At 40.7% G+C, this 24,941-nt stretch overlaps 1 protein-coding gene across 1 annotated transcript in view; it reads right to left on the bottom strand.

Moving 5' to 3' along the window:
- Window positions 1-13,230, bottom strand: part of HDAC11 (histone deacetylase 11) — a 44,438-nt gene extending 31,208 nt beyond the window's left edge. Inside the window, exons 1-3 of the mRNA XM_027837094.1 lie at window positions 13,153-13,230; window positions 10,210-10,358; window positions 8,778-8,878 (exon numbers count right to left, since the gene is read on the bottom strand). Of these exons, the coding sequence (XP_027692895.1) occupies window positions 8,778-8,878; window positions 10,210-10,358; window positions 13,153-13,154 (252 nt within the window). The 5' untranslated portion in view covers window positions 13,155-13,230. The remainder of the gene's footprint in view (window positions 1-8,777; window positions 8,879-10,209; window positions 10,359-13,152) is intronic.
- Between the last annotated feature and the right edge of the window lie 11,711 nt (window positions 13,231-24,941).

Here is a 24,941-nt window from a genome sequence, read left to right as displayed (position 1 = left end):
CCCAGGGTCACACAGCTAGTAAGTATCTGAGGCTGGATTTGAACTCAGGTCTTCCTGACTGTAGGCCGGGCACTCTATCCACTGTGCCACCTAGTTGCCCCATTTAAGTGAGTACTCCCTGCCAAATAAGCACAGGCAGTAGTATTTGAAGAGCACAAAATCCAATGCCCTTTCCACTATCCCAAGCTGTTTCCCATAGGCCCCTCTGGGTCTTGGTTCTAACACTCTATGATGTATCTGGGTGGAAAGGAGTGACATTTTTTTAAACTGTAATGGCCATGAAATATTTCCATGGGAGATATATGTGTGTGTGTATGTGTTAGGGGTGTATGGGGGAGGTGAAAGATATTAAAAGGAATAAGGGGACAGCTAGGTGCTGTGTAATGGATAGAGCACTGGCCCTGGAGTCAGGAGGACCTGAGTTCAAATCCGGCCTCAGACACTTGACACTTACTAGCTGTGTGACCCTGGGCAAGTCACTTAACGGCACTGCCTACCAAAAAAAAAAGGAATAGGAAAACAAGCCAAGGAATGAGTGATGAGACATTGTGAAGCAAGAGGAAGGGTTAGTGATAATACGGCTATGGTATTCATTCATTGTCCCCACACCTATTCAAATCAGAGTTTCTCTCCCTAGGCTGCTGTGCTCACTGATACAGTAAGTTCCCAGCCTGTAAGCAATACCAGCCCATAGCTAAGACCCAACTAAATCTTATCCATTCTTCCTTCTACTTTCACTCCCAAACATATGCATACACCTTCCTCCTGAAACTAGGAAATGCAACTCAGTTGACTGAGGGGTCATTGGTCCCTCTAGTCTAGCCTCTGATGGGGGGGAGAAAATAGAGGCCATAAACTGTTGGCTAGGCCAACAGGCCTGTTGACAGCCTAGTTTACTTCTATCGGTTTATCCCACAATACCTTGACTTTTCCACCCCACAGAAAGGAAATACCTCCCCACAAATCCTTTAGGACTCTGAGATCCTCCCCAAATTTGCAATCTAGAGTTGGGGCCTAGCTGTACTGACTGTGTTTCTAAAACTTCTCATTAACAATCAGCCGGGAAACACAATGAGCTCTTAGCAAAGACATTTACTAAGATGCCATATTAAGCATAGTCACTACAAAACATCCTTCCTCCCCCACAAATGTGGTATGCACTCTCTCAATGCACATAGCATCCATAGGAAGAATGAGCTCAAATTTAAGAGAACAGTAGCGAGGCATATGTCTGGGATGCACGTATAGTAAAGGTAAGTCACCAAACCCCAGGACACAAGGAAGGAAGAGGAGGTAGAGTCACAGGGAAGGAACAGGATTCAGGGTTCCACAAGGTTCAGGTTTATTCTGGGCTATGTCCCTCCCCAGGGGAAGGGAATCAAGTTCTGTGAAACCCAATAGAGTCCCACCCTTTGCATGGACTGGGTCCTGGGACAAGAAACCAGACAGGAAAGGGTCCTACCCACCAACCCCACTAAAGGATTTGGGGAGAATCTAAATGAAAATTTCTTCAGGAGAGTAATGTACCCAGAACAGTGCTTTACACACAGTACACACTCCACAAATATTTACGAATTGCTGATGAAGCTCTCCAGGATGTCAACTAATAGACCACAGCAAACCCTCAACTGGAAATGCAAAATACAAATAAAATTCTTTACCTCAGTCTTAATGGTTCTGTCCTTTTCCTCCCCAAGAGGGACAGATCTCCCTATAAGTGGAGTTGCCCAAACCTATGTTATGTACTGCTTTCAAACATCCCAAGCCTCCCCTGCTCATCTTTAAAAAACCTTCACTGGACAGACCCCACTATCCCCTCAAGCTGTCATCCTATATTGTTCCTCTCCCATGCTCAAACTCTAGAAAAAGCTGCCTACACTTGTGGCCCCTGATTTCTTATCTTTCACTCACTCCTCGGGGCTCTGCAGTCTGGCTTCCAATCCTTATGACTCAACTGAAACAGCTCTCTACAAAGCTCCCAATGGTCTCTTAATTGTCGTATCTGCCTCAGTCCTCTTCCTACTTGGCCTGTCTGCTGCCTGTGACACTACTGGCCCCTCTTCTTATCTTCTCTCCTTTCTGGGTTTTCATGACCACTCTGTCTCCTGATTATCCTCCTATCTGTCCAACTCATCCTTCTCAGACTCCTTTGCAGGTTCATTATCTATGACATGCCCTCCCACACCCCACCTCTGAGTATTATTTTCCAAGCCTCTACCCTGGGCTCTCTTTTCTTCCCTCTCTAAACTCTCTTGGTAATACCTTCAGCTCTCATGGGTTTAATTATCATTTTAGTCCAAATGACCCACAGATCTACACATCTAGGATCATTCTCTTGTGCTTGAAATGCTGTCCAGCATTACCAACTGTCTTTTGGGCAATTTCAAGCTGGATGTTCCAGAGTCATCTCAAACCCAACATGAAAGAAATGTAGAACTCATTATCTTTCCTCTAATCCCCATCCTTCCAGTTTCTCAGATTTATAACCCTGGCACCATCCTCACTCTCCTCACCCACACATCCAGTCCATTGCCAAATCTTGCCATTTTTACCTCCAAAAACGTCACATCTGATCTCTTTTCTCTATTCTCACAGCCATCACTATAATAACAACAGCAGCAACAACAAAATAATAACTAATATTTATATAGTACTCTAAGCTTTGCAAAAGCACTTTACAAATATAATCTCATTTTATCCTCCCAACCTTGATAGGGAGGTACTAATATTGCCCCCATTATACAGAGGAGGAAACTAAGGCAGACAGAGCTTAAGTAGATCCTCATTACCCCTCATCTAGATTATTGCAAAAGCTTCCTAATTTTTCTCCCTGACTCGTCTCTCCTCACTCACATCCACTGATGCCATGGATGCCAAAGGGACTTTCCTTAAATGGAGATCCAACCACATAACACCTCTAGTCAATAAATGCCAGTGGCTCTCTATTGTCCCTAGAATACAACATAAACTCTTCGGTTTAACTTTTAAAGCTTTTCACAATCTGTCCCAACTATCTAGCCACACTGTATATTTCTCCCCCTCTAAACTTTAGGATAGGCAGCTACACAGGCACAGTGAATAGAGCACCGGGACTGGAATCAAGAAGACTCCTCTTTGTGAGTTCAAATCCGGCCTCAGACACTTACTAGCTGTGTGACCCCGGGCTAGTCACTTAACCCTGTTTGCCTCAATTTCCTCTTCTGTAAAATAAGCTGGAGAAGGAAATGGTAAATCACTCCAGTATCTTTGCCAAGAAAACCCCAAATGGAATCATGAAGAATTGAAAAGGACTAAGACAACTCAATAACAAAACACAACTCAACAACAACAAAACTCTAGGATACAACAAAACTGACAGTCTCTCTGATCCTCTTATATAGCCCTCAATCTCCTACCGCCATGTCTGGAATGCACTCCTCCTTCACCTCTGCCTCAATGAATCTCTCTCTTCTTTCAAGGCACAGTTCAAAAACCAGCTTCTACGTGAAGTCCTTCAGCTTCATGAAGTTTCCTCCCTTCCAAACTACCTTGTATATTTTTATACTTTTTCTCTTTATATTTATTCTGCATATATGTCTTTATGTGCCTGTTGTCTCCTCCAATGGAATGGAAGTTCCTTGAGAGTAGAGAATGTTTCATTCTTTGTATTTGCAGTCCCAGCACATAGCACAGTGCCTGGCACGGAGCAGGACTTAATAAATGTTATTGATTGATGAGAAGACCTAAATGCAGCCCTGCTCCTCATCCCCCAGAGATCTATCTCTAGCCCCAGCTGATGTAGCTCCCACCTTTGGATTAAGGTAGCAAAACTCCCTGTTAAAGCACAAATATTAAGGGTAATAAACCAAGCTATTATTAGCTACTTTATATTAAATATTACTAGTAAGTTATTATTGGCAATTTTGTGTAAAGTAGTAGTACTTTGGCAACAGAAGAATTTATCGATTAGTTCTAGTAGAAATCAGGACCATAAGGGGACTGGACACAAGGCCAGAAGTTTTAACTTGAGGTTTCAAAGATCTGGAGTCTTGGATACTACCCAGATAGGTGATTATACAGGAGGGAAATGGAGGAAAGACCCTGGAGGAGCAAGAGGTTAGGGGACACAGAAAGGGAAAGAGAAGAGCAGAAGATCAATTGTTATTAATTGGCCAAGGGATGAGGGACACTCTTAATCCCTTTCCATTTCTGCCTCACTTCTCTCCTCCTCCTCCTCAGCCTTCTTCTCTTCCATCAGCAGTTAATGCTACTGTCATCCATTGACCTCCAACTGTATGCAGGTGGTGGTGGGGTGAGATACCATGCTCCCAAACAGAATTCTTTTAGGACAAAGACTCTGCCTTCTCCCATTGTCTCCCCCACAACACAGAAGTGTGAACATTCATTCAGTCATTCAGTAAACCTTTAAGAAGTGCCTGCTATGTGTCAGGTACTGTGCTAGATACTACAGATAATGAAAAAAATAAAAAATATATACAAAGTATTTTCTAGTGGAGCTGAAGTGAACTGGAACCTGGAGAACAGGTACTACTCAACAAAGACTTACTGACTGATCTGATGACTTTCAGGAATGTTGCCAAAGTCTTCCTCCTACCTAATCTAACAAGTTAAGGTTGTTATAAGGTCTATTATTAGAAAAGTCACACACACTCATCTACCACATGTCATTACTATTTCAATCTCATTGCCTGACCCTGAACTACTATCAATGGACCCTAGGAGGCTTTTTTTTTAAATAATTGTGGTCAAATTATTATCATTTTTAAAAATACACAAGATTCCAAATTAAGGAAGCTTTTAAGCTTCACACTGTCTCTGAGTTTTTTTTTTCTGTGCCAGGAAAATACAAGCAGTATTTTCCAGACACAAAGAAAAACCAGAAAGGTGGCTTTCCCTTCTACAAAATTCTGTTCTAATTCCTTATCATGGCATGCTGATGGCCCTTGATTGTCAAAAGCTATTTCAGGAAAGTGACTCTGGCAGTGTCAACTACACTGGGAAATATTTGAGAATGGTCCCCAAAGCAGTCTGATGTCTGAGGACAAATATAACTAAGTACAGGGAGAGTTATCACCAATAGTTTGGGCAATAGGTGATGAAGTCTTTGGCCATGGGAACTCAAGCTATCAAGAAAAATCCAAAATAGTCCTTAGTCTTATTTGGACCCCTTCCATAGGGATAGAGGTGGAAAATGGGGGCTTACTGAATAAGTGAATGAATGAATGAATGTTCACACTTCTGTGTTGTGAGGGAGACAATGGGGGAAGGCAGGGTCTTTGTCCTAAAAAAATTCTATTTGGGAGCACAGGATCTCCCACCACCACCACCTGAATACAGTTAGAGGATAATGGATGATTTTCTTAAAGGAAATGAAATGAAAATATAAAAGGAAGTTCTAATTTCTTGAGGAGGCAAACAAAAGATTTGGCAGAGCTGGTTTTATTGTGAAACCAAAGGCTTCAAAAAACATTTCATGGGATACTTGTTCATCTCATCTTATCATGTTCAAGATGCACATAAGCATGTCATGAATTGACATCTGTTGAAAAGGATGAAGGAGCAAAATTCCAAAAGAAGGACGTGGGGAAAATTTTCTAAACCAAGTTAACATATACTTTGATACTTGGTGACTTTAATGGCCACAGAAGAAGATGGGGAAAAAAGAGTGTCAGAAAATATTACTTAGGTTTGTAGAAATGAAAGAGACTTTAGGATTTTTCAGATTTTTAGGATTTTAGGCTACTTTGAAAACTATATGTCATAAATACTTTAAGAGCATAAGGAGGCCCTGGACATGACAAACAACAAACAATAAAATATATACAAAAAAAATCAAATAACCTGTATCTTAATAGACAGGAAAATGACTACTCCTCTGAGAGTCACAGCAGAATCAGTTGTCAAACCACTGATCAGTTAAAGCAACAGTCAAAATCAGCATTAGATTAGGAGAAAGGAGAAAGATGAGAAGATAGCTTTGAGAGCATATTGTCTGACCTCTACAAATAAGGTAGGGCCAAAAAAGGGAATTAAAGAAAAACAAAGATTTTGACTCTAATTATCACCATTTCCTACAAAAGCTTAGCCATTGTAAAGTAGTTGCCACATTGAAGAGGCCAAAGGTACCCAGAAACTGCCTTAGTCAACAAACATATGATGCCTTTGCCAAACAGTATATGGAAGCCAAGGGTAACAAGAAATTAGAATACAAACTCATTTGTAAAACAAGAGGGAGAATAATGGAAAATAACTTGCAACTATCAACTCATAAAGGAGTGAAAAGTAATAGAAGCAAAAGTGAGTCTTCAAAAGCTTGGCATGAGCCCCAGCTGAACCACATCATCCTGAGAGCATTTAGAGGCAGAATTGGCTGTGCAGCAATGAAGAGAAAATGGTACAAATCTTCCAATGTTTCTATAATGATCGATTTTCATCATCATCAGTGACTCCATTTGTATCTTAACTCCTTAGTTCTTGACTACACAAGGAAGTCGAAATGGCATTTAAGACATTCTAGAGGAAACACAATCTTGGAAGCCTCAAAGGACCATTGGTAAGATATTTCAGAGATGGGAAGAAAATCAAAATAATAGAAAAATTCATAGAGCCTTTGACTACCCAAAAAAGACTACCAAAAGAATCCGGATAACTACCAACTCACATGGTTACATTCTCACCTTTATAAAAATCACTATGAGAATAATCTATAAACATACTGAGGATAACCTTTATGAAAATATGAGAAAGGAATCAGCAGACTTTCCGAAGTAGTAATGTACCACAAAATATAGCTCTACAGTCACCCAATTCTCTGAGAGGCAAAGAAAAAAACAAGATATCTTGCTATCTTTTGTGTTTGTTGACTTACACACAACTATGCACATGTGTACACATCTGCATGGACACACACTACACACACACACACACACACACACAGAGCCTTACAGGCCCTTATCTAACAAGGAGTCTCTTAAGTATATGTTATCATATATCATATAAAAGTCTTTGGCAAATGCCAACCACACAGCTAACTCTGTTCAATAGCTCCCTGCTTACAAATGCTGAATGAAGCATAAAAAAGAAAGATGAATGATTGTCAAAGGTGTCCGTCCTATCGAGAAGGATAGCCTACACAAGCTTCAAATGGAAGAGGAGAATATTCCTATAAATGGCAAGGTCCTTCAAATGCAACCATTTGCAGATAATATTGGGTTGATTGTTATCCAGTCCCAGAACATTACAAGAACCCCTCAATGGGAATCATAATTACTCAAAAGACATAGACTTCATCCACATAGGAGAATTAAACAGGTGAAAAAATTGTCTATTATCTAAACAATCCAGTGAGTCCATCAGTCTCTACATTTGAGACAAACACTGCAGAAGGACAAAAATGTTGAGTCCAGAACTGAATAGGAGGGGGAAAGTAGGCTAGATGACATATGGGAAGGTGTGGTACTTTTAACAGTCACAAGCTGCTCCTTAGTTAGAGAACTCATCTTTTAAATACAAATATTCTCTTGGCCATCAAGCTGCAAAGATTACAAAGCTCAGAATATCACAATCTCTGAAGAGCTAAAGTCTCAGATGACAATGAAGAGATGCATTTTGCAGGCAAGTACTCATCATATTTCTAAAAGTGACCTTGCATGTAAGAGATGCTTAATAAACTTATGATGAGTTGACCTTATATGTAAAAAGTGCCATAATGGATATCTTCCAGGAAATGTATGATTATAAAAAAGAGCTAGGTCAGTCATGTGGTGAGAATGAGGGATAATGGATGGCCCAAAGACTACCCTGGTAGTCTTGGAATGTACAAAGAACTAGAGGAAGATCTCTAGCGTAGTAGATAAGAATCATATATTTGAGAAAGGCCTAGAAACTCAACCCCTCTTAATTACCCACTTCCTTATATATCTATGAACTCCCAGAATACAACCTGAAAACACCCCTCACACTAATTTCTAAACAGGAATCCATTACCACAAGTCCTTGGAACACCTTACTGGACAAAGGTCCCGAACTACTGCCTTATACATAGTAGACACTCTAGAAACCTGCTGGATTAAACTGAATCTTGTTAATAGACCTATGGAAACTTCATACCAGAACTCCTAGATGCCTGTGTGATAAGAGAAAGGTGGCTGATTGCTCAAAGAGAAAATTAAGGATGGTGAAAGGAAAGGAAGCTCTCACTCTAGGAAGGTTGCCTATTTTGAAGTAAAAGAACCTGAGGTCTCTCCCTGAAAGTTTTGTTTGGTGACTTACAAGTTATTTCCAAAGGGTGATCTGTTTAAAATAGGTTCCTGCAATGGGCTATCCTAGAGGAAAGGGCAACCCTGATGAACATCCTGGGATGAACCTGGTCATTCATTCATCTCCATCTCAACTGGACTTTGGCTCTCTATGACTCTTTAGGGCCTTTACAAGATCCCATGAGAGAACCTACAACTTCTACCTTTTCTCAACTCAGACCCCAAACAGTGGCTGACAGCATAAAATAGAGGGAAAACAAAAAATTCACCAACTTGACATTGGCCTCATTAATCCAAAGTAAATAGACATGGTATCCCAACTTGTCAGACACTGAAGGAAAGGACTGCCCCAGTTGTAGAGGGCTCCAGGCCTCCAAACCATCTCTTACCCTGATTGGGAAACAAATGAGGATATAGGGAAGAAAGTGAAGAGAGAACACACAGCAAATAGCAAGAGAGCCTTATGCCTGGGAACCTATTCCAAACAGGCCTGGCCAAAGAGACTCCATTCCTCCTTACCTTCAGCCTATTCAAGTATCTTTGTGTGTGCACCACTCGAAGGTCTTCATCAGTGGCTTCTTTGGCCTCCACCATCATGACATCAGCAAGGAAATTTTCTTCTGTAACCAAGATAAACCACACCCTTCACATGTCTTCTAAGAGTCAATCCCAGGGGAAAAATCAGACCTTGCCTTGCCAGCTTAAAGCCTCACTGGTTATACCCTTGAGGCCTTCAGAATCTGCCCCCAGTTCAAAATAGCTATTTTTATACACACACGAATTGAAGTCCAAAGGCTAGGTCCATTGGCTGTTGATTCAATTTAATTCAACATATTTATTAAACACCTACTACAAATGCTGGGTTAGGCACTGGGAATACAATACAAAAATAAATAGTCCCTTACCCTTGAGAAGTTTACCTTCTACTGGAGGATGGTCTTACACTCAGTAAAAATAAGACACTTACACTTTCAATGCCAGGCAGGAGGGACAGGGTAGGTGGTATAATACAATGCAACAAATATTTATTAAGTACCTACTGTGTGCAGAGCACTGTGTTGGGGGACATACAAAATTTCTAGCTAGAGAATTTCAAAATGTAGTGTTGTACAGAGTCTGAGGGGGAAAGTTCCCAACAATAAAAAAGGATCAGAGAAGATTGTTAAGGATGTAGCATTTGGGTGGTTAGAAAGAAGGAGGACATTCCAAGCAACAGTGCTGGCTATTCAGTCAATCAATAAACATTTATTAAACACTTACCATGTGCCAGGTACTGTGCTATTATTGGGAATAGCAAAATTGGGAATACAATTGGGAATACAAAAAAAAAAAATCCAGCTCCTTACTGTCAAGGAGCTTACATTCCAAAGGGTGAAACAATATGTAAATAAGTACATACATATCAAAAAAAAATATGCAAAATAGATGGAAGACTGAGGTGAGGGAACTGTGCAGATCCGTAAACTAGCACAGTGCTCTGTATACAATAGATATTTAATAAATGTTGTTGCAAAATTTGTTATTCAGTTGTTTATAGTCATGTCTAACTCTTTTGTGACCCCATTTGGGGTTTTCTTGGCAAAAATACTAGAGTGGTTTGCCATTTCCCTCTCCAGCTCATTTTACAGATGAGGAAACTGAGGCAAACAGGGTTAAGGGATTTGCCCAGGGTCACACAGCTAGTAAGTGTCTGAGGCTGGATTTGAACTCACAAAGAAGAGTTTTCCTGATTCCAAGCCCAGCATTCTATCCACTGCACAACCTAACTGCCTTGTTGTACAAAACCATACTCCAAATATGGGGGGATTTTTTTTTTAATATGGGGAAGACAAACGGAAAAGAAAGGTAAAGGTCACTGAAAACCAGCATCACCAGCATTTCCCATAGTTTTGCTACAGGATTACTTTGAACATGTCTGTTTCTGAGGTCAGGGAGAAAGTCCTGCTTTTACCTTTCAAAAAATTGATGACTTTCCCCCATTTCCCAGCATCAAATGGATGGAGCTTTTCCAACCCCAAGAACGTGATGTTGTATCTTGGAGAATAGATAATGGGCCAGCAGGTCTTTGACACTTCTTCATACAGCTGGGTGTTGTGAGGCCTTGAGGCACAGACAGAAAGAAAAATGGAAAGAATACTAACTCAGAACATACAGAATCATGTAATCTTTTTTTGTAATAATTTTTTTTAAATTGTATTTAATATTTTATTTTTCCTCAATTACATATAAAAACTATTTTTAACATTTTTTTTAAATTTTGAGTTCCAAATTCCCTTCCAACTTCCCTCCACTCCCTTTTCATTGAGAAGGCAAGCAATTTGATATATGTTATACATGTGCAGTCACATAAAACATAGTTCCATGTAAGTCATATTGTGAAAGAAAACAGATCTTTCCCCCCAAGAAAAAAACAGGAAAAAAGAAAAATTTTAAAAGTATGCTTTGATATGCATTCAGACTCAACCAATTCTTTCTCTGGAGATGGATAACATTTTTCATCCTAAGTCCTTGGGAATTATCTTAAACCACTGTATTGCTGAGAATAGTTGTCATTCACAGCTGGTCATCATGCAATATTGCTGTTACTGTGTGCCATGTTCTTCTGGTTCTGCTCATTTTACTTTGCATCAGTTCATGTAAGTCTTTCCAGGTTTTTCTGAGAGCATTCTGATGATCATTTCTTAGAATAAAATTGTAGAATCATGGAATTTTGAAGCTGGAGTTAGGGGAAGGGGCACTTCAGAAATCACTGGGTTCAAAACTCCCCAAACTCTTCTCATCCCTAGTAGGCAGGCATACCAAGTGCTTCACCAGTCCCTGGCAAAGGCATATGTCAGAACTGGAATCCTCCAAAAGACAGCCAAAATTTCTAAGTTCCATATGACTACTGCCTTTGAAGTCAAGAGGACCAAGGTTCATATCCAGCCTCAGCCACTTTCTAACTTATGTGACCTTGGGCAAGTCACTTGACCTCTCTAAGCCTCAGTTTCCTTATGAGTAAAATGAGGGGGTTGAACTTAATGGCTTCTTGAGGTCCCTTCCCACATAAAATCTATAATCCTATGCTCCTAACAACTGGAAGGTGCCACAAAAATTATTATTCCCATTTCACATTTGAGGATATTGAGACAGAACAAAGTGAAGAGATTTCTCCACAGTCCTTCAGTTGGTGTACGTCTGAGGCAGAATTGGTACCAAGATCTTTCTGATTTGATGATCAATACTGTGAGTGATGCCAGAGCTCAGGTTGTCCTGGTATAATGTACTAAAACTCAGTCGCCACTAGGCCATTTTGAGATGTCAGAGTAGGGTTTTGTTTAAAGTCATCATAAATTGTGACAATGCTACTGCCCCCTCCCCCTTATTTATCTCACAAAGTTTTTATGAAGAAGATACAATAGGTGAAGAGGCACTTGGGGAAAAATGATAATTAAAAAAATTAAAACTACATAAATGAAGAGACTGGAGCTGTTTATCATACCTTTTCTATTACCACATATGGTCCCATGCATACAGGGCTATGTTTGACCCACCTGTCAAGGCTACCTCAGTAGTTCTAACACAAACTAAAGACCAGGTTATTATCAATATCTACATATGAGCAACCAAATGATTAGTGGTGGAAGGGACCTTCGAGGTCATCTGGTTCAAGCCTCTTTTCTCACCAAAGAGAAAAGTGAAGCCCAGAAGAAGAAAGTGATTTCCCAAAGTCAAACAGTAAATTCATGACAGAGCCAGAAATAGAGCCCAGCCTCCAGACTTCCCAGTGCTATCTATGTTCTTTCCATGATGCCACACTGTGACTTTTAAGACTAAAAACTTAAACATATCGGAAAGCTTCGGTGTATCCTGCGGGAATGGAGACGAGTCAGGAATAGAGAGGTCTAAAGATGAGGAGCAGAATGGCTTTGTAGTAAAAGAGATGAATTTGGAGGAAAACTACATTTCAAACCCTGGCTCGAGCTCTTCACTACATGTGACTTTGAGGAAGTTACCTACCTCTTTGAGTTTATTTCCTCTTCTGTAAAATAAGGGGGAATTCTGCTAGATAACCTAAGTTCTCTTCTAGATCTAAAGCTACCAAACTCATGAGCCAGAAGCCCAGGCTGCATGAGAGACCACATCTCTCTCTGGCCACAGCTGCCATATGTTCCCCTCTATCCCGGCCCAGGATCCCTATGGGCCACGGCATCTGCTTTTCCCTCTCTCACTGCATCTTTGGGTCCAGTCACCAGCTGCCCTTTCACAAAGGTCCTGTGAATCCCAGTGCCAACCTCTGGCAAGGGCCACCAGCCCAACCCCCCCCCCCTTGCCCTTTTTGTCTTTCTTCCCATTGACCAGAGAAGGCAGTGGACTTGGGCTGCATTCCCAGAGTCCCTCACTGCCTGTGTCAGGCTTTTCCTCCCAGAGGAGCAGTTGGAGGTGGTTGGGAGTAGAGAGGGGGACTCAGGGCCACTTAACTCCCCAGAGAGCCTCGATACTGGGGGAAAAAAATCACAGCCCTCGGGAGGCGACATGCCTCTGCGGAGGGCAGCCCATAAGATGCAGTGGCTGCAACCCCGAAGCCCACAGCCAGCGACCAGGGCCTGTCACCTAGGCCTGCCACTTCTCGCTGACCCCCGCCCCTGGACCAGCTGTCTGTCCACGTGGTGGCCCCCACCCTTCCCACGCGCGGAAGAGGAGGAGGCGGGGACATCCAGTTCCCACTTTCCGAGGGGAGCTCGTGGCAGCCACGACTGCTATCGGGGGGGGGGGGGGACGGGCCCCGCAACGCCCAGGTACTTGGTCAAACTGCCAGGCGAAGGGACGAAAAGCCTCCCCGCTCCCCCGAACCCTCTGGTCGCTCTCCCTGGACACAGTACCCCAGCCCAGCCCCAGCCCGCACGCTACTCACATCCCCCCGCCGGGCCTGCGGCAGGCCCGCCACCTGCAGTCACCGCCCGGACTTTGTTCTGGGCCAAGCAGAGGCCAGCGGGGCCAGCGCGGGCGGGGGCAGCATGGAGACACGCCCCCTTACGTCACCGAGGCCGGGGCTTGGGAGAGATGCCCGGCCCTTCGCAAGGCTGCATCACAGAAGGATGAAAGCTCAAGTCACGCCCAGTGCTGAGGTAAGGCCGCACCTACCCCCAAGTTTCCCATCCCTTCTCAATCTCTGGAGGAGGGGCTAAAATGAGGCCCCGCCCCCCGTGTGAAATCCACAGTCTGAAGGTTTCCTAGTGGGATTAAAGACACTGGAGGATGGGCCAGCTGCAGATGACGGGTCGGCCTTCCTTCCAGTATGTGCGTCTTCTGGCCCCAGAGAAGCATCGGCGGCTAAAACACTGGAAACCTGTCTCTAAAAATGGATCAAAGGATTTGGAGCTGGAAGTGAATTAAGTCAACATTTACCCCTCGATCTACAGATGAAGAAACAGAGATCGGGAAAAGTGGTGGGACATGAGCAGCGGTCACACAGCTAGCAGAGCAGGGATTCAAATACGGTTTTTCTACTTTCAAATTTAGCACACACTGTGCTATCCAAAACTTGAGTCACAGAATGTTAGTGCTAAAACAGACCACAAAGGCCACCTAATCTAGATCCCTCTTTTTATTTACTTTTTAAGTGAAAATTTTTATATTCTATTTTTTCCAATTACATGTGATAACAATTTTTAACATTCATTTTTAAAATTTTGAGTTCCAAATTCTCTCCCTCCTTCCCTCGTCTCCCTCGAGAAGGCATGCAATTTGGTATAGATTATGCGGATGCATTCAGGCAAAACATACCGCCATATTAGCCAGGTTGCAAAAGAAAACACAGACAAAACACACACACACACACAACACACATACAAGAAAGATAAAGTAAAAAATAATTATGCTTCACAGATCCCTCTTCTTAAAAGATGAAGGAACTGAAGATCAGTATAAGGGGAAGTGAATTGTCTTGTCTCCAGTCACCCAGGCAGGGATAGCTTCTACCCAGGTTTTCCAACTCCCAGTTCAATAATTCGTTACAGTGGTCCCCACAGAGTCCTGTGGAAGGGAGAACTCTGTATCCCTCCTTACCTCAGGGCTCTTTTCTTCCATGCTTAGCAGAGGGCCTTGAGGTGTAGGGAGAGGGGATAGGGAGGAAGGGAGCTGGATTGCAGGGCTGCTGATGTTGGGGAAGAGGAGGAGGAAAGGCCAAGCCACTCAGAGTGTAGGGGTAAGCCTTTACTGGTTGTGGGCACTATCTTGAAGAGGGAATCAGATGCAGGAGAGAGGAGGTGAAACAGAGGAAGAGGAGCAACCATAGGAGTTAATTATATGGGAGGAGAGGGAGAGAGAGGTCAAGTAAGGGAAGGAACCATAGAATTTAGTCTTTGTAGCTAGAGGAGCAATATTTATAAAGCACTAATTAGGCCCAAACCTTAAACCCCTGAATTTTTGCTTTACCTCCATCTTAGTGGTAGCAAGACTAGGGAGGAAATAAGGAAGGAAATGAGCATTTATACAGCACCTACTATGTGCCAGGCACTATGTTAAGCATTTTACAAATATTATCTCATTTGATCCTCACAACCACCCTGGAAGGTAGATGCTATTATTATCCCCATTTTACATCAAAGAAAACCAAGGCAGTTAGAGGCTGTGACTTGCCCAAAGTCACACCATGAGTATCTGAGGTCAGTTTTGAACCCAGATCTTTTTGACTCTAGTCCCAGGGCTCTATCCATTACACCACCTAGCAACCTCTAGTAGAGTATAATAGAATAGAAAAACCACTGGATTTGCGATCCCAGGACATGATTCTACCACTTACCACCTGTGTGACTTTGGGCAACTTATTTTACCTCTCCAAGACTCAGTTCCTCATCTGTAAAAAAAGAGAGGACTGGATTAGACATGCTCTGGGGTTTCTTGGACAAAATGGCTTCTGTGGTCACTTCAAACTCTAACTCTGTGATCTTTCCAATCATTCTCTCATGGACATATGTTTCTTTTACATGGATTTCTCTTAAAGTTGGCATCTTTTGGCCTTTATAATAGTGCATCCTGGCGGATTGTGCCCAATAAGTCATACTTTTACTGATCTTTCCTCGAAACCAGGAGTCAGGATATATTAAGCATAAAGAATTAAAATAGACATCGATCATATTAGTGGAATTTGTCCTGGGACATGACCCTGGGTCACATGTAGAACAAAATTATTTCCTAGGAAGAGTGCCTTGGAGACAATCAATTTACAGAAGAGAGTAGGGTTGATGTCAGCAGGCTGCTCATTTAGGCAATTATTCAGAGGAATTCCCTAATTTGTTCAATTAGGTTGTAGGGACGTGAACCTTTAGCTGGGTCTTATGATTACATTTCCCTTTGGGGGCTGTAGATATGCCTATTTTTTTTTGTTTTTTTGCTGAGGCAATTGGTGTTAAGTGACTTGCACCCAGGGTTACATAGCTAGTAAGCGTCAAGTATCTGAAGCTGAATTTGAACTGAGGTCCTCCTGACTCCAAGGCAGGAGCTCTTTCCACTTGGCCACCTAGCTGCCCCTTGGATATGCCTATTTAGAGATTAGCAGGTTGTCTATTGGGATGTATTCCTTGGTACTTCATGGAGAGGGGATCTCACTGGTGAACGTTGATTTGGTTGAGTGTTGTGGGTAAGAGTCACCCCTTTCTTTGCTCTGGGTCTGCAGGTGGGGATGGGTAGAGGAAAAAGGGGAAAACCTGTATGGGCATTGAGGCCTAAAAGCACTTGGGTATTGCATGTGCTCTGACCCAACAGGCTTGAGAGTTCCTGAATTCTATCATTTTAGATAAAAGGAGGAATGTCCTCGTTAATGTCCACTTCCTAGAGAGTTTAGGGACCTAGTTTTCTTAAGCAAGGAGGGGAATTAGTAAGCATCGCCATCCTTAGGTCTTCTCTAGCAATCTCAAGTTCAAGGATCTGACCTCCTAGATGAAGAAAGAGGAGTTCTTTGGCAGCACCATCCTCTTGTGGAAAATAAGATTATACATGTGGCCCTTGAACCCAAAGACAAGCAACAAGGGACCAGATCCACAACATAGGGAAGCAAAAGACCTAGACTTCGTCCTCCACAATATTATTGTGTAACAGTCAGTCAATAAGCATTTTTAAAGTGCTTTCTCTGTATCACAGTGAATTATTCAAATGTTTCCGGTCCAATGGGAAAGGTTCCCTCTCCAGCAATCCTAAATTGACTTCCTTCATGGGAATCCCAGAGCTCAGGGAACTATCACAATACCATAATTAGTGGAGGCTTGCATATCTCTCAGTGGTGTGAGTGAGATTCACCAGAATCTTTGGGGGTTACTCTTCTAACAACCTTAAATAAACTCCCCTTCCAAGGGGATTGTAAGCCATAGGGGAGTGCTGTGAACCTGGAGAACTGTATAAGACTATGGGGAAAGTGGAACTGAGCAGAGGGAGGAGAATCCTATCAATTCTTTATGGGCTCCTGTGAATCTTCTGGTTTTAGGTTTAGGTTTTTTGTTTGGGGCCGGGGAGGTTGGCAAAGGTTGCATTTTCTGTAGGGTAGAATAATAATGTCATCTTGGGCAAGTCATTTAACATATCTCTACCTTATTTTCCTCATTTGTAAAGTAAGGATGATAATAATACCTACCTCCTAGCTTGTTGTGAGGGGAAAGTGATAGATTTGTAAAACTCTTTGCAAACCTAAAACCACTATATAAATGCTATTTTTATGATTATTTCCTAAAGGTCACACAATAAAAATAATGCTATATGATAATATTATTATTAATAAATAATAAATAAGTATATAAGGCAGAATTTGAACCTAGGTCTTTCTGATTCTAAGTCCAGTGTTTTATCCACTAAACCACACTGTCCATAATCAACCAATAAGTATTTACCAAGAGCTTACTATATACAAGTCACTTAATTTCCTTGGACCTCAGTTTTCACATCTGTAAAATACAGAAGTGGGACCATGTCTCTCTAAGGTCCCTTAGCTCTAATTCTATATGGAAGGAAGATAATTCTGGCAAGGCTATTAAGAATGAATTAAAGAAATAGAGGAGAGAGTGGAGATGGGAAGAACTCCTAGAAGGGTTGGCAGTGATCTATTAAGTTTAGCTTAGTTAGGACCATGGAATAGTGACATTTTCTGTTTAAATACTTTACCTCAAATTAGTAAGTAATGTGAAAATTCCAAGCCCTTGGGCATACTAGGCATTGAGGTGGTGCAGTGGATAGAGTGCCAAGCCTGGAGTCAGGAAGACTCATCATCCTGAGTTCAAATCTGGCCTCAAATACTTGCTAGCTATGTGATCCTGGGTAAGTCACTTAACCCTATTTGCCTCAGTTTCCTCATCTGTAAAATGAACTGGAGAAGGAAATGGCAAACCAGTCCAGTATCTCCACCAAGAAAACCCCAAATGGGGTCATGGAGATGTTTTAGTCAGGGAGACTTTCCCAGTGCCAATAAATAAAAGCCGCAGATCATTCTGTGTAGAGAACTGTTCGTGCGAGACTCCGTCTGTGAGAAAGGTTGGCCCCATTGGAGACAATTCCAAAGGGGAATGAGTGATGGTGTTGTCCATATCCTGCATCATACTTCTCTAGGACGAGTTCGCTGATGAACTACCTTCACTGTATTCTGAGATCACTGGAACACCTGACTCCCAGGCTCAAAATGGCCCCATTGCCCTCTAGTCCTCCTTGAAGAGCATGGTATATTAAGATTAGCATTGTGTGGTGATTCATGATCAAAGAACTGCTCCTAACTCACTGTGGGTCCGTAGGTCAGTGACTTCATTTTTCTGGACCTGATTTTCCCTATCTATAAACTGACACATTTGTAGTATAGTATAATACCAGATGTTTATTTGTTTATATACATTAAGTTAAAGTTTACATACTTTAAGTGGGTATTATGAGTATTATTCCAATTTTACAGGTAAGGAAACTGAGACTCAGAGATTAAATGACTTAACCAGGGTTAAATAGCTAAGAAGTATCAGAGACAGAATATGAACACAAATCTTCCTGACTCCACATCCAGCATACTCTCCATTATTCCACAAGTTTCTTGGCAATGAATTTACCAGAATTCAAATCCACTTACCACTTACAACCCACCTAAATGACCTCAGATAAGTCACTGGAAGTCTTTGGGCTTCAGTTTCCTCATCAAAAAGTGAGGGAAAGCATGAACTAAATGATATCTACAGTCCCAGCTCTAAATGCTATGTTATTATGTACTAAATGATCTCTGAGGTATCTTTCAGCTCTAAAATTGTGAATCTAGCAATCTAATCTCCCCTTTCAGAAATTAATATTTGGGCTTGGATTTGGCAGTTCATTGTGACAGATGCCTCAGTCGCAACTTAGAGTTCCTTAGCAACAAGAAGACATTGCCCAGAGACAACATAGCGGTCCTCTGACATTTCCTCTTAATTAGCTTGGCTTTCTGTGCTCATGTATGAGGCCACAGTTTGCACTCTCTCTGTGTCAGCCTCTGTCTCTTATTCCTACACACATCTTCTCACCCTTCATTTGTTCCTTCCCACTCTTTCTGAATGATCCTCCTCGCTAGAACCAGAGTGCCTTTGTTAGGACAGAATTCGAAGATAACTTATTTCCAGTTAGTTCCCTTAATAAGAATGATAATGATGATGATGACAATAACTAATATAACATAGTAATCTATAACAATATAAACATAGAGTAAAATAATATAAATGATAATATAAAATACTAACATAGTATTTTAAGACTTGCAAAGCACATGATGTATTATCTCATTTGATTGTCACAATAACTGTGAGGTAGAAGCTATCATTACCCCCATTTTACAGACGGGGAAACTGAAAATGAAAGAGGTTAACTGACTTGTCCATAGCCACATAGCTAGTGAGTATACGAAAAGGAATTTGAACACATGACCTTCTGACTCCAAGTCTACCACTTTACTCTATCTACTACACCAGGGATAGGGAACCTGCAACCTTGAGGCCACATGGGGCCCCTGCACTATACAGTACTACCTCTCTACCTTCAAGTTTTTTTTTTGTTGGGGTCTTTGTTTTTTAGTGTTTAAAGTGAGTGGAATAGCCTGACTTCTCCTGGACTACAATATTTTGTTTATTAATTAAGGCAGGATTTGAGCAAAAAATCTATTTTTTCTCTCTCCCATCTCCCTGACTCAATCTTTGAAAACAAAAGAAAGGTACAACTTTTGTAACAAGTATACATAGTCCAACAAAAGTAATTTGGCCATACCCCCAAAAAACCATCTATCTCAGTCTGTACCCTGAGTCTATGCCTTTCTGTCTGGAAGTGGGGAGCATGTTACATCATGCATCCTGAAGAACTGGCCGTTGTTAGACAAGAATTTATTGAATTCTCACTATGTGGCAGCACTGTGATAAACAGGGGAGATACAGAGAAAGGCAAAAACAGAATTCTTGCCCTCAAGAAGCTGACAGTTGGATGAAGAAGATAGCATGGATGGTGTGTGTGTGTGTGTGTATACATACACACACATATATACATATATACACACATGTGAGCACACACACAGAGATATATCTATGTATATATGCACATACATACTAAGTAGATAGAAGGCAATCTGAGAAAGTCCTTGTTCAAGGTCACACAGCTGGCAAATAGTAGAGTTGGATTTGAACCTGGGTCCTTAGACTCCAGAGCCAGTATTCTTTCTACTGTGTCCTGCTGCCTCTTGTACTTGAAATCTTTCTAGAATCAGAGAATATTATACCTGAAAGGAGATTAGTTATCATTTGATTCAGTTCCCTAACTTTATAAAGTAGGAAATGGAGGCTGAAAGATCACCAAGAGCTAGGATTGAGACCTGGTCTCCTGTGCCTCAGACAAGGGGGGCTCTTTTCACTTAGCCATGACAAAGGAAAATATTTCCAGTTAGAGGCTCTGCTCAAAGCTGCATCTCCCAATAGTTGAGTATCTCAGATGACCTTCCATAGGGGTAAGGACTGGGCTTGTGATTTCATTAGTTTGAGATAATATTTGTAAAGCACTTAGCACAATGCCTAGAACATAGTTGGTGCTTAATAAATGCTTATTCCCTTTCCACTAAACCATGGGGAATGACTGGGTAAGGAAACTTCCTCTACCAATGAAGATCAGAACTTACCTCCAAATAGTAGTTTTAGAGAGGGTTGCCTAGAGCCTGAGAGGTTACATGATTTGCCCACAGTCACACTATAGGTGTCAGAATTCGGGACCTCTTCCCTTTCAGATCAGCTCTCTATCTAACCAATGATAATGTCATCTGCATCTGGGAAGCAAAGGTCACAGACAACAAAGAATTCAGAGTCTTTGAATGTGGCTGAAGCATTTCTTTTTTTTTTAATATATATTTTTATTTCATTAAACATTTCCCAATTACATGTAAAATTTTTTAACAAAAATTTTTTTAAATTTTGAGTTCCAAATTCTGTCTTTCCCCACTCTTCCCTCCTCCTTGGGAAGGCAAGCAATTTGATATCAATTGATGTGATGTCATGCAAAACATTTCCATATTAGTCATATTGCAAAAAAACAAACAAACAAAAATAAAACAAGAAAAATAAAGTTTTTTTTTAAAGTATGCTTGAGCCTACATTCAAAGAGTTCATCAGTTCTCCCTCTGGAGGTAAATAGCATTTTTCATTGTGGGTCCTTTGGAATTGTCTTGTATCATTGTCTTGATCAGTATAGCTAAGTCTTTCACAGTTAATCATCTTTACGATATTGATGTTATTATGTACAATGTTCTCCTGGTTCTACTCACTTCACTTTACTTCAGTTCATATACGTCTTCCCAGAAAGTAGCCTGATCATCATTTCTTGTAGAACAGTACTATTCCATCACAATCATATTCCATGAATGTTTAGCTTTTCTCCGATTGGTGGGCATTCCCTCAATATCCAATTCACTGCCATCACAAAAACAGCTGCTATAAATATTTTTGTACAAATAAGTCCTTTTCCCTTTTCTTTGATCTCTTTGGAATGTAGACCTACTAGTGGTATTGCTGGGTCAAAGAGTGTGCAGAGTTTTATAGGTCTTTGGCATAGTTCCAAATTGTTCTACAGAATGGTTGGATTAGTGGGGCAGGTAGGTGGTGCAATGGATAGAGCACTGGCCCTGGAGTCAGGAGAATCTGAATTCAAATCTGACTTCAGACACATGACACTCACTAGCTATGTGACTCTGGGCAAGTCATTTAACCCCAATTGCCTCACCAAAAAAGAAAAAAAAAAAAAAGAATGGTTGGATTACCTTACAACTCCACCAACAGTGAATTAGCATATCAATTTTTCCACATCCCCTCCAGCATTTGTCATTTTCCTTTTCTATCTTGTTAGCCAATCTAATAGGTGTGAGGTGGTATCTCAGAGTTGTTTTAATTTGCATTTCTCTTGTCAGTAGTGATTTAGAGCATTTTTTTTCATGTGACTATTGATAGCTTTGATTTCTTTTTCTGAAAACAGCATGTTCATATCCTTTGACCATTTGTCAACTGGGAATGACTCTTATTTTTAAAATCTGGTTCAGTTCCTATACATTTGAGAAATGAAGCCTTTATCAGAGAAACTGTAAAACCCCCCTGCCCCCAGTTTTCCTGTTGTCTTTCTCATTTTGGCTGCATTAGTTTTGTTTCTGCTATTTTATTTTATTCTGTTATTTTATATTGACTTCACATAACCATGAGGAATTAGTATTTCTCCAGTTATTTAGATGTCTTTGTGTGAAGTGTTTTGAAATTGTGTCCTTAAGTATTTCTTAATTAAATTCATTTCACTTCAACAAGAATTTATTAAGTGCCTACTATGTGCCAAGCCTTGAGTAGGAACTAGAAGTACAAAAACCAAATTGAAAATATTCCCTATTCTCAAAGAGCTTACATATTAACAGAGGAGACTATCTGTACATACATGCAAAATAGATATAAAACCAATACAAGGTAATTGAGAAAGAAGAGGGAGCAGGAAAGCCTTCAAGTAGGGGACGTATAGGTTGAGTCTCTATGAGGTAGGGCTGAGGAGGAAGTACACTCCCGGAAGGGAGGGCAGTCTGTGGCTTGGCATAAAGACAGGGGATGGAAGGCTACATGTAAAGAAGAGTGAGAAAGGCAAACTCTCTAGGGCATAGAGCACAGAATGAAAACATTTGTATTTCCAACCACCTATAAATATTGTTAAGGATCAAATGAGATAAAGACTGCAAATACTTTGTAAAAATGTAAAGTACTCTATAGATTTAAGTTTAAAGGAATTATTATCTATCTTCAGGAGCCCTGGAGCTTAACCATTTAATTTAGTAATGAGTGGGATACCAGACCAAAGAAAAACAAAATAGAACAAACAAAGAAACAAAAAACCAGGAATGCTTTTCCTCTTGGTCACAAGATAGCTGACAAAGATTAATCCCCATATTGTGTTCAAAGAATTTACTTGGATAGATCTGTGATCCCATCCATGTAGGTGCTCCCTCCAGTGGCAGAATCACAACTCATTTTCTCCTCCTGTGCCTTTGTTACATCCTTCCAGGAGTCTTGTCTAATTTCAGCTATGGCACCCACAGCACTGCCATCTCACACGTAGAACTACCTTAGTTTCAAGTTACTCTATGGGTTCATACCAACTCAAAATCATAGTTCATGAGTTCCCATCAATGTATTTATGTTTATTTGTTAGGCACAAGACACAATTAGTTCAAAGCTATCCATTGGTTTTACTAACCAATGGGTGAGAAGAAGCAAGAACATGGCTTTCTCATTGCCTCATATATGACTATCTTGCTTCAAGTCAAGAAAGGTCAATTGACTTGCCCAAGGTCACACACCAGTGAATTGTAGAGCCATAAATAGAACTCAGATGTACTGATTCCCAGTCCAATACCCTCCCTAGCTTTCATTCTGATTTGATAACAACTGGAAACTCATTGCAATGTAAGTTCCTTGAGGGCAGGTGGTCTTTTTGCTTATTCTCAGTATCCTCAGAACTTTGTGCAGTTTCAGGCACATAGCAGATGCTTAATAATGCCTATTGATTAATTGGAAACCCCAATATACAGCTCTGTGGCCAATTCATTACTTAAAATGAAAATTTAATCTAGATTCCTCATTAACCAAATGCTTCATTAAAGTATTGTAACTGATCCAAAAAAAGGAGAAATTCAGCTGTTTTTATTTATTCTGTTGAATTAATTACTTGGGTCTGGAGACTAAAAGATTCAAATAATTCACAAATCTTTATTGAAACAATTATTAACAAATAACAGTGGGGCCCAGAAACAAAGGAAGCTGTGGACACAGCAAAAGACTAACCAACTTTACACTAAAGGAGGATTAGGCCTTTTCCTCTTGTCTTCCAAAGAGCCAATGTCAAATTACCCAAAGGGGTTGCATTGTCATTTTAGATTTTCTAGTCATGAAATTTCCATTTGTACCCCATGAGCGAGGAACTCGCTCAAGAAGCCAGGAAGAGACTCTTTTGAAAAGTTAGCACGTGAAGAGAATGCGACAGAAAGAACTGTGAGGTTGGGCAGGTAACATCTCACTCTGTGGCAATGAAGAAAAGGCGTTCTATTTCTCCCCACACCCTTAGATCCCTTCTAGAGGGCTGAGAGACCTCCAGTTCTCATGCTGGGTCTTGTGCAAGTCACATCCTGCTTCAGGTTTTTGGTTTTGGTTTTGATGCTGCTAATACTGCCTACCCTTACTGCCTCTCATCACTTCCGACATCTGGAATTCAATCAGGGCTGCTGCGGGAAAGCAGGAGGATAGCTTTCTGTATAGGGCTCCTATTTCACAATTGAATGTTAGTTTCTCAAGGTCAGGAAGTAAGTTATATATACATATATATTTATACACGTATATACACACACATATACATATGTATATGTATATGCATGTGTATATACAGGGCTCTACATGTAATAGGTTCAATAAATATTTGTTGATTGAATGAGCAAATATAATAAATAGTTCACCTTTATACAGAGCTAGGGTTCTTAACTTTTTTTTATTTTAATGGATCCCTGGGGCAATCTGGAATCTATGGACCCCTTCTCAGGAAAATGTCTTTAGAAGCATTAAGTAAAACACGCAAGATTGCAAAAGAAACCAATTATATTGAAATATATCTATAGAAATATTTTCCCATCCAAATTCATGGAATTCCTGAAATTGAGAGCCCCTTATATCTCATTTTAAGATTTGCAAAACGTTTTACATTCAGCATCTCATCTGACATTCAAAACAACCTGGTCATGTAAGTATAGAAGCATTATCATCTCCATTTTACTGGTAATGAAATTGGAGCTCAGAGAGGTTGGGGGACTTGCCCATGATCACACAGTTAATGTTAATGTAGGATTTAATTGTATATTTCTCCTGACTCTAAGTCCAGTGTTCTCTCCACTGTACCTTGCTGCTGCTAATAAACTTTTTTCTTTAAAAAGTTTTTAAAATACATATTTTATTTATTTTATTAAATATTTCCCAGTTTCATGTAAAATTTTTTAGCATTCATTTTTTATTAATATATTTTGATTTATCACTTCCATATGCTTTTGAGTTTAAAATTTTTCTCCTCCTTCCTCCCCACCACCCTCTCCAAGATGGTGCACAATCTGATATAGGCTATACATTTACATTCATATTAAACATATTTTCCCATGAGTGATGTTATAAGTAAAAA

This window comes from Vombatus ursinus, unplaced genomic scaffold (assembly GCF_900497805.2).
Source record: "Vombatus ursinus unplaced genomic scaffold, bare-nosed wombat genome assembly UNPS02014820.1, whole genome shotgun sequence".
NCBI classification, from domain to species: Eukaryota; Metazoa; Chordata; class Mammalia; order Diprotodontia; family Vombatidae; genus Vombatus; species Vombatus ursinus.
This window is presented reverse-complemented; position numbering and strand designations above follow the sequence as displayed.